This window comes from Pollachius pollachius, assembly GCF_949987615.1.
Source record: "Pollachius pollachius genome assembly, chromosome: 3".
Taxonomy (NCBI): Eukaryota; Metazoa; Chordata; class Actinopteri; order Gadiformes; family Gadidae; genus Pollachius; species Pollachius pollachius.
In genome coordinates this window covers 12059661-12074870 of record NC_136936.1, presented here as the reverse complement: position 1 = coordinate 12074870, position 15210 = coordinate 12059661, and the positions used below count along the sequence as shown (strand labels likewise).

General features: G+C 41.2%; 1 protein-coding gene across 1 annotated transcript in view; it reads left to right on the top strand.

Moving 5' to 3' along the window:
• ryr1b (ryanodine receptor 1b (skeletal)) overlaps positions 1–15210 on the top strand; it is an 89162-nt gene that overhangs the window by 2638 nt on the left and 71314 nt on the right. The window contains exons 2-4 of the mRNA XM_079733086.1: positions 12504–12623; positions 13336–13437; positions 14331–14351. Coding sequence (XP_079589212.1) covers positions 12504–12623; positions 13336–13437; positions 14331–14351 — 243 coding nt within the window. The remainder of the gene's footprint in view (positions 1–12503; positions 12624–13335; positions 13438–14330; positions 14352–15210) is intronic.

Below are 15210 nucleotides of genomic sequence, written 5' to 3'. Positions count from 1 at the left end.
ACGTTAGTTAGTACTTACTGTGTGGCAGTCAGCCGATCCAGTTTAAAGCTGCAGGATTAACTTTAGAAGTGTTTGTTTTGATTTGATATGTCATTTAGAGGTAGTTGTCAGTAGTTTTATTGATGTCGGACTGCTTATCTCAGTGCTTTGTCATCATCTTCATGTTTAAATGTTTAGGGAGGGCGGGGTAGAAGGTGTCACAACTTTACCACTTGCGCCTTCCATACAATACCCCCCATGGGGTATCAGGATGCCACATGGAAAAAATACACCCAACTGTTGAAGGAAAAGTATAGAGCATGTGGCCTCAGAGTGTTGATCTAAGTCGTGGGAGAGCACAATGTGAGTCAGCTGTTTTATGCTGTGATTTCCTCCTAGGTACTTGAAGAGGATACTGGGTACTTTTCCTCTTAGCATCGCTTCTGTAATGCTGGATGTATCTATGTGGTGGTCGAAGGTTTGGCCACCATATTTATGAGTTAATTGGTCCAAACATCTTAGTTTCTTCTAATCTCTGTTAATATCTGATCACTAAATTATACCATACCATACCATGACACAACATTGTAATGACAACATTCTTATCACAACATTCTAATCACATCACAACCTTTTAATCACAGCACAACATTCTAATCACAACATTCTTACTCCAAGATTCAAATTCTAATTGTAATCATTGCTATCTTTGCACATTCCAACTTTGACATAAAAAATGCATTACGTCTACAAACCCATGAATGTAGTTTCAAATAGTAATATTTTGGTATCTGTTTATTTATTTTACGTGGATGCTATTCTTATTATTTTAGAAGATTCCATACTTTTTGTATTTCAATGTGAATGTTGACAGAGTCTCTTTATATGAGGCTCTTTTATTATAATATTTAGCAGTTCAGGGGCCAGTCCGGCCTTGATGAGCTCCTCTCTTGATATTAGGGGATGTATACCCGAGTGCCCTTTAGAGAGCACCTCTCCAGATGGATAACCTTTAGATGTCCTTGTGTGGGCGAGCAGACTTTATATAAACGCATGTATTATATATATATATATATATATATATATATATAACGTATATATATTTTAGTTTTTTAATTTCGTGAGATTGAGATTTATTTCAGATGAAATGGATGGATTAATAGAGACAACATAATCGGAAAGACGATATGAAAGGTGGCAAATATGGTTGGCACAGTCCTATCACTTCACTGGTCTGTTACCCATTCTGCAGGATGCTTTTCCCCGGGCTGTTTCTAAACTATTCTGGGGAATATTGTGCTGATCTGAAGGACCAATGCAGGACTCTGACTCACACAGGAGGACCAAGGGAAAGTGTTTCTGCTCTCGTAACAATGTCCCAGTATGGACTGTAGCTCGCTGGTCTGTTCCTCTCTCTCTCTCTCTCTCTCTCTCTCTCTCTCTCTCTCTGACTCTCTCGCTCTCTCCCTCCCTCCCTCCCTCTCTCACACTCACACTCACCTTTAGACTCGCTCTCTCGCTCTCCCTCCTCTACAATCACTTAGCCCTCAGGGTCTCCTCTGAAGAACTCTGAACTAATGACCCACACAGGTGGGGGAAGGAGAGAGAATAATTATACAGTAGCTTCAGTATATGGTTGTATGTATTTGTGTAATTCTGTTTACTTCCATATTTAGATTGTATGTTCTATTCTATTTCTCTATGTAAATAAAACACATCAACATTAATTGGGTGTTAATCTGTCAGGCACATAAAACATAAGATCGGTATGTCAATAATGGAGAGCTGAGAACACCAACAGCCTTTGAGCAAGGCATCATTCCTGATTTAAGTCCTTTTTTTGCTAGGGTAGAAGTGTTTTTTGAAGCACTGGATTTCGAAGCGATTCCTAATGCTCCAGATAGGGATTGATCACTCAAGCTTCGAGCATGAGCGGTCGTCGTCGAGCTAAGCTGCAACAGTGTTATAAAAGGCCACGCCAAATGCCGGGGATATGGGTTAATCACATACATTATTATCATCAATAATATGTAAATAGCGCTTTTCCAAAAAATAGTTATGGCTCTATGGGTCAATCTCTGATGAAGTTGTCAAATAAATGCTCAAATATGTTAGCATACACTCATTAATACAGATGAACAATTAAGCTTCTTGTCTTGCAGTTTGAACAATTCAACAATCAGAACATCGATTATTTGGCTGATTTGTTGTCTAATTGCTAAAGACAGACTATTGGTATCCAGCTTAAGGCTCAAAGCTAACACTGATAGTTAGCATCGAAAATGGTGATGCTTAACCTGAAAGCTAACAGTGACAGTTAACCTCAAGGCTAACAGCTACACCTCAGAGCTCTCTCATTACCAGCCCAAGTTAGCTACACCACAGTTAAAGCTGGATGGTATGTGTTGACTTGCAGGTCTCTGGTGTAAACGAACCCACCACTACCCAACCCCCTCACCCCTACCCCCTGTACACCACATTATGGTAGCCCTTTCCCTGGCCACCTTTTCACAGAATCAACCTTTATTCAAAACTTCCTTCTCCCAACGTGTATATTCTAGTATGGAGGCGCTACGTTGTGAAGACCAGATAAATGTGTCACGGCTTCATGAGGTCTGAGAGGACGCTCGTGTTCCAGTCTCTGCCAGCGTTTTCTTTTAATAGTCTGCTACTATAAGAGCAGACACTCAGGAGGAGGAGAGGCACAGTCCATGTCCTACTTGCCGGCATCCACAGGGAATGATGTGTGTGTGTGTGTGTGTGTGTGTGTGTGTGTGTGTGTGTGTGTGTGTTTGTGTGTGTGCGTGCAGGTGTGTATGTGTGTTTGAGTGTGACCATGAAAGAGAGAGAGTTTGTGTGTGTGTTTTTAAACGTATGATAGTCTGTATGATAATATGTATGTGGGTCTTGACTATAGATAGATGCTTGCTTACTGCTGTAGTATAGTAGTACTTTAGTAGCTAATCTTGCAACTGAGCAACTAGGAACTTTCTAGTCATATCATTTAGCTGTAGAGACACTGCTGCCTCAAATAGTAGTTTTATATTTGTTGAATTGTGTTACTCCATGGTTTAATTCGTACATCACTCTAACATTCTACGCTCTCTACTGATATTGAATGGTTTCACATGATTTCAAGCACATTCCAAGCAATCATCTTTGTGCTTTTTCATCTGTAAAATATGAATAACAACTTCTTGCATTATGGTTATAATCAAATGTTTGGTAAAGAAGTACCAAGATGGCAGCCTTTCCACTTTTAGAGGTATTCTAAAAGTCTTCCTCACTCTGTTTTTCATTGTCCCCCTGTCCTTCTCCCCCACTTTGTTATTTATTACATAGTGATTTGCTGTCCCTTTTGTGTGATAAGACAGAGGTGGCATTTCCGTTTAAATCATTTTCCATAAAGTCACACTTTGAAAGATGGCGAGATGTTGAACGCTCATATATAACCTTTACTGTGTGTGTATGTGGTGACACATAGAGACCTACAGTACACACACACACGCACGCACGCACGCACGCACGCACACACACACACACACACACACACACACACACACACACACACACACACACACACACCTACACTCACACACACACACACACACACACACACACACACACATTACATATATAAGCCAAGGCCCAGTAGCAGAGGATAGGTATGTGCGTGTGTGCATTCCTGTGTGTGTGTGTGTGTGTGTATGTGTCTGTGTCTTTGTCCTTGCAGATATGTATGCATTAGTGTGTGTGTGCATGTGTGCATTTGTGTGTGTACCTGTTAGCGAGCAGGCCAGTGTGTGTGCATGTTTGTGTATGTATCTTGGCATGTGTTTGTTTGTGTGCGTGTGTGCGTGTGTGTGTGTGTGTGTGTGTGTGTGTGTGTGTGTGTGTGTGTGCATATGAGTGTGTCTGTATATACATGAGTGTATGTATTGAAGGTGTGTGGTTGAGGGGGTCATCAGAAGTGATGATCCCAGGAGATAATCACCTCTTGGGGAAGCTCTGCAGCAGATGACACCTGTTGGCCTCTCTGGTCAGCACACACAGCTCTCTCAGCGCCTGCTCACACAATCAACAGGTGCTCCTGTCTACTCTCCAACAAGAGGTGGTAGGGAGGGGGGGGAGAAAGAGGAGGTAGTGAGATGTGGGGAGAGGGTATGCAAGTCCCCTCCTGGACTAAATTATGTCACACTCAATCCCCATTGTTTGACCCCTGTTAACACACCACAGGAATGTGTGTCTGTTTGTGTGTGTCCAAGTGTTTGTGTGCGATTTTCAATGTGTGTGCATATGTGTGTGTGTGTGTGTGTTTGTTTTATGTGTGTGCGTGTGTGTGTGTGTGTGTGTGAAAGAGAGAAATAAATTGTCCCTGTATGTGCATGTATGTCAGTATGTGTGTGGGTCTGTGTGTTTGTGAGTGTGTGTGTGTGTGTGTGTGTGTGTGTGTGTGTGTGTGTGTGTGTGTGTGTGTGTGTGTGTGTGTGTGTGAGTATGTGTGTATCTGTGTATGTATCTGTGGATGTATGTCCGTGTGTTTGAGTATGTGTATACTCTCTACATTTGTAATCTGTGATTTGAACTTCTTACTTTAATATATTTTATTGCGATTGCAGACATATTGGTTAGCTTGATTGCTTCTTCCATTATTGAATATTCCAACTGCTACTATAATAAATCCAGAAACACAGTTTGGTCTACACTGTTGTTTCTTAATCATCTAAAAAGTCAAAACCACTCTTTTTTATGAATGAGGTAATGACATGAATGAATTAAACAAAGACACCAATACTAACAATTCACTTCCTGATTAAATTGTTCTTTGTCCTTTTAAGCCCTTTTAACACTGTCAGGTCATGACGTGAACAGGTCATGATTTCATCAAGTTTTGATTGTTATGTAATTGGGGTATGATTTCATCATCCCCTGACGCCGTAAGGTTATGGTGTCATGAGATGTCATGGGGTTCATAATTTCCTGATACGACGTGGTCGTATGATGACCTGTTGGCTTATGTCGTAGGCTCATGATGTCGTAGGGTCATGATGATAGCAGGGCATGAGTCACCGAGTCATGATGTCAACAGGGTCATGATGTCATTGGGTTCATGTATAGATCTTTATTCAGATCCTGGGCTTACACACCAAGTCTGGTTTGGCTCGACTCAAACAAGTCCTACTAATAAAGTCGACAATAAACAAGACGATACTTTAACAATCAGATGGAACATTTAGGGTATAAGTGGCCATTTTCTAATAAACACATCTTATTTTACAATTCCTCAAGAAATAACCGCCCTATAGCTGAATGACGATGCAACGGTGATATCAATGGCAAGGAAATACTATCGCCTTTGGTCGTATTACAGGGGCACGATGCCTGGTGCCGTGATCTTTTATCATGTAATGGAGTTCTCCACAGGCTACAGCCAGAAGCAAAGCTTCTGTCTGAGAGACCTCGGGCTGCTGGGTGCTAATGGGTGCTTGTGGGTGCTGGGTCCACGCCGACTCCTATTCCCTCCTTCTGTCGGTCAGCACTAGGGAGGGAATGTGGGAGTGACAGGTGCAGCCCGCCCTGAAATAGACTAAGAGAGAGGGGGGGGGGGGGGTATCAGAGAGAGAGATAGAGAGAAAGAGAATAGTAGGATTATGAAAGAGAGAGAGAGAGAGAGAGAGAGAGAGAGAGAGAGAGGATAGTAGGGGGGATGAGGGAAAATTATATAATAGGGGAGAGAACTTTAGAATAGGAGAGGGCTATATATAATATATATAATAGAAGTGGTGGGAAAGGAGAGAGAAAGAATTCAAGGAGCAGAGGGAGAAAGATGCACAAAAGGGGTTGTGGAAAAGGCAAAGACAAGAGAGACAATAAGAAGAGAGGGATTTTTTAAATACTAACTGTTTGTTTGGAAGGGGATGAGGATTCATTGTAAGTTGGGGAACAGTAGGTTTCAGATAGAACCAAAGTGACGAAGCAAAAACTAAGCAAAGCAAAACCAAAGAATTGTTGTCGCAGATGTATGACCATTCATAAAATATTAACGTCTGTCGTATTAAGTATCTAGACCACCTGCACTAGAAGCTGGCCTGGTAAAAGACACTGGATACTGTAGTGGACTGGCTCGTACTATTGACTATTTTATACTTACTACTATATACATACTTATTGTACACCCACTATAACAGTGAAACATACAGATTGGATATTTTACTGTTTTGATGTGAGCTGGTATGAAATGTTTTTAGAGGGCTATGGTTAGGGGGGTGCAATGTATGCCCTGTGAAGCCATTTGAGACTGGCACTGTGATTAAGGGCTAGCCTAATAAAGTACAATGGAAAAATATGCCTCATTTTAAACAGAAGAGTATTTTTTTTTTCTATTTATGTATCTCTCACTAATTCTCAAATTGATTTGATATACTTTTTGATCTCAATAGGAAGTTCACCGTCTGCAATTCACTCTCTCGCTCTGTCTGTCGCTCTGTCTGTCGCTCTCTCTCTGTCTCTATGTCTCTCTCTCTCTCTGTCTCTCTCTCTCTCTCTCTCTCTCTCTCTCTCTCTCTCTCTCTCTCTCCCTACCTCTCTCCCTACCTCTCTATCAATAACCCAGTAGAATTGTTATGAGGTTCAGTTTGAATAAAACAAGGGCTATTCCCAGTACTAAGAGTCAGCATCGTATACACTGTACATAGTTAGTGTTTGTGTGTGTTTTGGGTTGTGTGTGTGTGTGTGTGTGTGTGTGTGTGTGTGTGTGTGTGTGTGACTGTGTTTTTGTATCCGTGTGTGCATCAGTAGTTACGATTTCTTCAAAGATATTGCTGTTGGGATATGTAATGTATAATTTATTTATATCATTTATAAAAAAAAACTTGTTAAAGTACATTGATATATATAAGAGTTTTGGCTAGGTAACCGGTTTCATTCTCTGCGTGTTTATAAAACCTGACCCATATCTCAGCCCCTCCCCCTAAGATTAAGGGCTTCCCTCACAACCCAGAGTCTTGGAACCTTCGTATTTCCAAGACAACCCCTGGGGAATAGCGATGGAATCTCGGAACTCGACTCACCATTACTATTCAGCAAAGCAAATTTACTTATCGGGTTGTAGGGAAATATTTAATAATGGATATTTATTCTGGAGTTCAATTGAGTTACTAGTTTAATTTAAATGTACATGAAGATTAAAGCTAATATGAACCTTTGTAGCCCATGTTAGGATTGGAAACATAGATGTTTACAGTCTGCATCCTCCAAAGGGGGAATCCCTTTTGTTGGTGTTTTCCCTTACTCAGCTACCCTCCTCCCTCCGAACTCTGCACGACTCCTGGACGTCCACCCACTCCCTCTCCTCTGCATCACTGTTAGCTGTCCATCCTCCTTTCTCAGACCGTTTACGCCTGCAGGGCCGGTAGCTTGATATCTGGGCCCAAGGGGGCCCGACGTCAGCAGGTTCTAATCAGGGCCCCCGGCCAGAAGGGAAACCCCCGCCTGACGTGGTGTTAGATTTAGAGAGCGTCGGACACCTTTTCACCTTATTGGCCCGATTTATTTCCTGGTGACTTGTCTGCCAGGCGACGTGACATTTATGCTTGGCTCTTAACATTTCTATTGGTTCTTGATAGAATTGTTCCTGTTATTTTGCGTTTTAGGGATAAAAAATCTGATGAACGACAAATTTGTGGTTGAGAGAAAATTAACGTTTACAACTGTCTTTTTCATCAGCCTTGTTCTTTCCATCAACACAGATATTTTTAGATTAGGCTTTAGCCCAACCTACATCCTATATCCTGTGACACAATGCAGCCCTACCAGAAAAGTGAATTTTAGAATATTCAGATGTGAAACTGTCAGACAGCCGAGACAGACCCACAGATCACAGCCAGAAACGTCCAGAGCCTTCCATCCATCTTGCTGCCAGGGTTTACTTCCCTCCTATTGATTTTGTGTTGAGTTAATGTATTCTGCCCAATTACAGCTTATCAGATCATAATATTACTCATCATATTTCCATCACATTGACTTTGTGCAAGTTCCACCTCCTTTTGCATTTGAAAGAGTACTGATTTGTTAAAATAAACACCAATAACCAACTGACCCTTCAACTAGCTGATCTACCAACCTAATGACGAACAACTAACCAACTTACTATCTCACCAAGTAACTGATCCTCTGACTAAGAAAGCTTCCAACCTACCAGCTTATTGCCAACAGACCAATGGAAACACTTACTAACCAACCAACTAACCAACCAACCAGCAAACCAGTTAAAAACTGTTAAACGTGTTTTTTCTGAGCTCCATAGAGCATGCCTAGATCCATTGAGATGCCTGTTGTGTGATGGAAGTCCCCCCTGGCTTGTGTTTATGTGTGTGCTTATCCTCAATCAGACAGACCCTTTGAAAACGGAGAGGTGAGAAGTTTGGTCAGCTGTGTGTCTGGGTATAATGGGTATAACAGCCCAGACATCTATTTGTGTATGCAATTTATTTGTGTCTTTGAGTGTGTTTATTTCCATTTGCCTTGTTGTGGTCTCCTATTGACCCTGCACATCCTCCTGGCTGTTTCAGCTGCTGAAAACGTGCCGCTCTGATCCGTGACATGTCGGAGGTATGTTGCAGGTGTGTGCTCTACTGCTCTTACTCCTACCAAGTTAGAGGCTTACTGCGTCAGCTCTGCGACATCTCACACCTCCCGACCCTGGCTGTGTTTACCTTCACTGTTCCGTAATGAGATTATCAAATCGTCAGCAGGTTTGGGTTGGCTCGAGTAGTAAGCCGTAGAACCCCACTCTCCCAGTCCAGGGACCCGCCTCTCTTTCCACCAGGTCTGGCTAAGCCCTGCAGACCGTCTGGGCTCAGCATGCGATCTACGTGTGGCCCCTGTTGGACCGGGTCTCCATATCAAGGTCATGGCTACCCCTGACCGGGTGCTGTGTTCGTGAACTTGTGTCTGACCCCACCCCCAGACCAACTGGCCCCTTTCTGACAATAGTTAACGGATGGAAGTTACTGGCCTGAATTTCTGGATAAAAGTCTTGCCCTGTATGTTTTTAGACAACCGTCTGGATTAGCAATGAATATTTAAATCTGCCTGACCTCAAAATATTGGCAGGGCATTTACTTTTTCAACCTAGAATCTATTTCACCACTTCCTGTGCCATGTAGGCCAGACACAGGCGTTGTTGTTCTGAGTTTCTAGTTCTAGCAACATCAAAGCCTTTGGAATGGGATATCCCTTTTAGATGTATTTCCATTTGGCCCAGAACAGCAACAAACAATTATTATCAAAAAGCATTGCAAAAGTTACTCTGCTTCCTCTTATAGCTTTTGATATTCTTATCATTCTTATAACTATTTGTATTTGTATTACTATTAATATTAATACTCAATACCATAACAAGTATTAACATTGCTGGGCATTAATTCAATCCGATTTTGATAAATGGAGATATTATAGACATTATGATGGGATCATGAAGGATTATGGCCCCTTCATGTGCTCTGTTTAGGTTTGATCCCACTTGTAGATGTAATAATCCTATCTGTGTCGTGTCAATGTGGAATTAAATTTAGACGAGGGGGAAATACCCTGCCCACTACAGGCTGGCAGGCTAACCGGCTAGCCTTGTGTTAGCGTTGTGTTAGCAACCGCTTTCATCTACGTTCTGAATATGTCATGTGATCACTGACAGTCTGGGAGCAGTGAGTCACATTTACTTTGGTCTGCTTTTAGACACGACCCCTTCGTACAAACATCCCTATCTCCATATCGGGGACTGCAGTCCGTTTTAAACCCCGATATCCAAACCTGCCCCTCGGTCCGGCGAGGAGGACTACTTTACCTAGTCACTTTATTCAGTGCTGGATTACTCTCTGCCATGTTGTGTCTCTGAACAGTCCCTCACGCTGCAGAACAACTATCTCATTATGTTCTGTCCCTCATAATAAACTCCAATATAGTTCTTCATACGCATGCTATTATTCAAATTATGATTTAAGCAGCAAGTAATGGGCTACTTCAAAGCTCTGTTTGAAGGGGAAGAAATTTCTTGCTGAAAAGATAGTCCAGATGTTTATCAGAAACATGTTACATTCGTGTAGGACCACGTCTCTTAGAATGGAATATTGAAGGAGAATTTAGCAGGTTTTAAGAGCGAAATAGATCAGGAATAAAAAACAGTTAAATAACATAGTTCGTTGTATTTCTCTTTTTTTCTATGATTTATACTTTGTTTTCTTTAGGTTGTGTTACCTATCCATCTGTTAACTAGTATTATCTAGTTCCCCTTTGTTGTTCACCTTTTGTCTGGGGTGAAACAGTCACAAGGAAGCAGTGGCTCTCTTATCTATGGGAGAACACATACAACTCTGTCCTCAGGACAATTGTATTGCATGGAGGAGGTGAAACTGTGTTAAGAGGCTGTGTGGAACAGAATTCTGGGCTCATTCTGTGAGAAAGGAGACTGGTGTATGCATACATTAAATAGGTAAAAAAAAAATAGAACCTTTTTTACCTCAAAAAGGAATTGCCAAAATAAGGGGAAACATCGTATACAACATAGACAGACCACATATTTCTCATATTGATATTTCAAGTGTTTAATAAGATTGTCATACTTTTTATTGTACGTTTGCTCACTTCTGTAGGCCCTTTGAGTCGGTTCCTTTGGTGCCCTATTTGGGGCAATACAAATAAAATAGGCTTGACTTGGCTTATCTAGAATCTCTGTCTGAGGTGAAAATACAGACTCAAATGGGGGAGTTGTAAAGGTCTCAGAGTTGTAAGTGAAGGAGAAAGAGAGGGCACGTTGCTCCACTTTCCTCTGGGAGCGGGGCGGAGGAAAGCAGGGACAGACGAGAGGAGAGACATTTCTGGGCTAAGGTGAGATAGATGATCCAGGCTGAAGGGCACAGGGTAGACTCCCCAGCCAGGGGAAGGGCTGTCGGTGCTGGGTCCAGGGAGGGTTGATATCAGGATCGCTCGTCCAAGGTTGATCTTAGTTTTCAATGCTTAGTGCTACTGCTAATGCTAAGTACAGTGTTTCATTTGCACTGTGGGTTCAATAAAGAGACCAACAATAAAAACAACAGAATAACTTGTCTTTGCTTTTTGAGAATCAATATAGAAACATAAAGATATTAAGAAGCAGGCCTATCCGACACCCAGGTTAAGAGCACGGTGAGGATGTGCCTCACCGACCACAGGGCTCCATAGGCTCAGTGGCTCAGAGAGTTTGGGGAATGGTTTGCTACGGGAGGATAGAGAGTCTCCAGGCTCTTGTGGAGGAGGGGCATCAGAGGGGCTCTGCCTGCGTAGTGGGTGGTTGGTGGGTGAGGTGCTGGTGGGTGGTGATAGCGAGGGACAGCTGGGAATGTAGAGTATCAGGTGGGGATTCACATGGGGGGGTCAGGGTTAGGGGGGGCAGGAGAGAGAGAGAGAGAGAGAGAGGGGAGGCTTGGGGTGTTAACTACGGCATTTAACCAATTTGGAGAGGCCTGACCGGCACTGCAAAGTACAGTTAGAACTGACAGCAGTTCTTTCTGTTTTAATTAATCTTTTAGAATTCTGCATGAAGATGTATCTTTAAGGATTCTCCCCTCAAATACTATTTTTGTCTTTGCCTTTTAGAATTGTGTATATTACTCAATTAGAATTTAGAATCTTTCTCTAGTAGATTTCTGTATAGAACTCTTTTATGCTAAAAGGCTCTTATTGTGTCACTTTTGTTTTTCTTTCATGAAACATAAATAGTATGCTCTTTAAAGGGGTGCATTGGTATTCAGTGTGGGAAGCTCAGGGTCATTTAGGGTTACCCATCCTAGCTCTTAATGACATGACCAGAATATGAGCTTGAGAACATAAGATATGTTATAATCTCTGGTATGCGTTTTATTTATTCATGTAAAAGGCATTATCAGTTTATGACAGTGTCGTATTTAAGTTTATGTATTGATAGATTATAGGGGATTATTATTATATTATTGGGCCGTATCGGCAGGTTGTTGAATTTCAAGTTATGATTGGATGGATGACCAGGTGGTGTTAAGGTATTGATGATATCAAGGTATTGATCATAATATTATCTTACAGAATGAAAAGGTGGTGTTGATGTTATGGTATTGATTACGATATTAAGGTATTGATCATGATATTCAGGTATGGATCATTGTATCAAGGTATTTATCGTGGTACTAAGGTATTGATGAGGCTATTATCTTACAGAATGACCGGGGGGAGTTGATGTTAAGGTATTGATAAGGATACTAAGGTATAGATGATCATATTTATCTTACAGGGTGACCTGGTGGTGTTGATGTTATGGTATTGATCATAATATTAAAGTATTGATCAGGATACTCAGGTATTGAACATCATATTTCTCTTACAGGATGACCAGGTGGTGTTGATGTTAAGGTATTGATCATGATACTACAGTATTGATCAGGATACTCAGGTATTGATCATGATATGAAGGCATTGATCAGGATACTAAGGTATTGATGATCATATTTCTCTTACAGGATGACCAGGTGGTGCTGCAATGCACAGCGACCGTGCTGAAGGAGCAGATCAAGCTGTGTCTGTCCTGCGAGGGCTTCGGGAACCGCCTCTGCTTCCTGGAGACCACGTCCAACGCTCAGGTACCTGTCAATCAATCAATCAATCAATCCACTGATTGATGAATTGATTCAGAAGGATATATGTCCACACGCAATGTCTTTGCCAATAAATCACTGATAGATATATTTATTACACATACATATAATATCCCTCCTGAACCCTCGCTGGTTTAGTTTACTGGGAATAAAACAACAAACTGAAATTGCAACAACAGCATCCCCTCTGGTGAAACATTGCTAGTGCAGTAGTTTTTGTTTTTTGGGGCGGGGTTTGTTTGCCTCAAATTAGCATGGAATCATATCACATATCAGACCCTCGATACACTGAACACTGTATGAATCCACAGTCCTCCTGTAGTACAGAATTTAGGAGGTCAACCAGGGAAGCAGTGTAGTCGATAACCACTAGATTTGCTCCAATATGAAATTGTAATCATTTTCATTTGATTCAATTGAGTGGGTTATTTGACACATTACAATATTGCTGTAAATGTGTCAGAATTATAAAGGATATTTTTTATCTGCAGTCCCTGGAAATTGAAAATAACAACTGAACCCATTAATTCATCATTTAACAAAGACTTATGTTTAAACCATGACTATGACCTGGTGGTTTGAAAGGGGATCTCATCACATTTACTGTGTGTGTGTGTGTGTGTGTGTGTGTGTGTGTGTGTGTGTGTGTGTGTGTGTGTGTGTGTGTGTGTGTGTGTGTGTGTGTGTGTTCCTTCAGAATGTTCCTCCAGACCTTGCCATCTGCTCGTTCATCCTGGAGCAGTCGCTGTCTGTGCGCGCCCTCCAGGAGATGCTGGCTCACCGCGTGGAGATGATCGATGTAGGTACCGCTTAATGAGTTTGTAAAAAATAGTTTTGATAGGATACACAACATGCATATACATATTCAAGTCAACTTTATTAGTACAGACCTGAATTACAGTTCCAGTCTCAAAGGGCTTCACATGCCTCACATTATAACACCCCATAACCCTAAGCCCCATGAAGGACTTGAAGGAGAACTCCCCAAATCCCCTAAGAAGGAACCCAGAAGAGCGATCCCTCTTTCCAGGGACTGTTAGGAGGGTAATAGGTTCAGGCTTTTAATGGTAGTGTAAAACAAGCCACTCATATTATGCTGTGAGAAAACAGGAGGGGACTTCAAAATGAATCATGAATGTGAGCTAGTCTGCAACAGAGGTGATTTGGTGGGGCGATTGGTGGAATTAACTAATGTATAAATAAAATACAGGCATCTTGTAGAAAGGTGAAGTCCCTGTGAGATAATTGTACTTCACCCAACTGGGTTCAAAGCTTCTGGTGAGATTACCTTCTAATTTATTAGTATTTATCGTTCAATTTTGAGAACATCATTGATCGGTTTGATTTAGTATTTTGTATTTTTATTATTTCATTTATTTATTTCATGTTATTTTAAATAATTAAAAATATATATTGCATTTGGTTGGGTAGAATATACACTTTAATGCATATATATATATATATATATATATATATATATATATATATATATATATATACATGTATAAATCTATTAATAAAATTACAAATAACGACTATCGTGATGAATTCCTAAAAAATTCCACAACAGAAGCAGTATCCTCCTCTCACTTACGTCCAAACGCACACACCTTTAGACGAGTTATATCACCATTAAGTCTTTCCCTGAGGTGACACACCCCCTCCTCCCTTTCTTTGCTCTCTGCCAAGCAGACAGTCGATTTGGACCAATGGGTACGTCTCTAAAGATAAACATCTTTTCTGTAAACATTTGTCCTATACCCACCAACCACTCAACCAATCAGAAACCAGTCAACCAGTGTGGTAACCAGACCTGGCAACCCGTTCTCATGCTCCCACGTATGGTTGAGATGTCTAGAAGCGTGTGTGCGTGTGTGTGTGTGCGTTATGGTGTGGGTGTATGTTTCTGTGTCTGTGTGTGTTCTCCATTAAATTGTCAGCCATGAGGTGCATATCCAGCTCACCTGTCTCTCATGTTTAGCTGAAGCGCCCATCCCAGTAGCGGTCTTCTCAAATTAGGGAGACTTTATTGATCCTGAAGGAAATAGTTCCTGTCACAATTGCTCTGCTTAAGTCAGAAAATAATATACAAAAATGTACATAAAATATAAATGTATGTACAAAATATTGACACCTTTTGGAAAGTTTTGGTTCTGGTCATGACAAAGTCAAGATGTTCCTGAGAAATTACTCACTAATTACTTCATAACTACCGGTATTTATATATATTATAATTAGGGAGTTAATTTACTGTTCTAGATCCATTGTCATCTTCATGTTTTTGTCATACATACTCCATATCCTATTCACATTTGGCGTTTCATGTTGTTTTATTTCAATGCCATATCTTTGCTAGCTATGGTACAAAGTAGTTGAGATCTGAAAAGCTAGTAAAATACACGCATAGAAGTTTGAACCAGGGAAAATATTTTTCAATCATGTTTTACCCCATACATTGGCTTTTGATTGGGCTTGAGATCTTGGCCTGAGACACATGGTACTGAAGCAAGAGAAGAGCCATGGCTGGGAAGTCTTTCAGGTCATGTCCAGGGTTAACAACCCCACCCTTTCC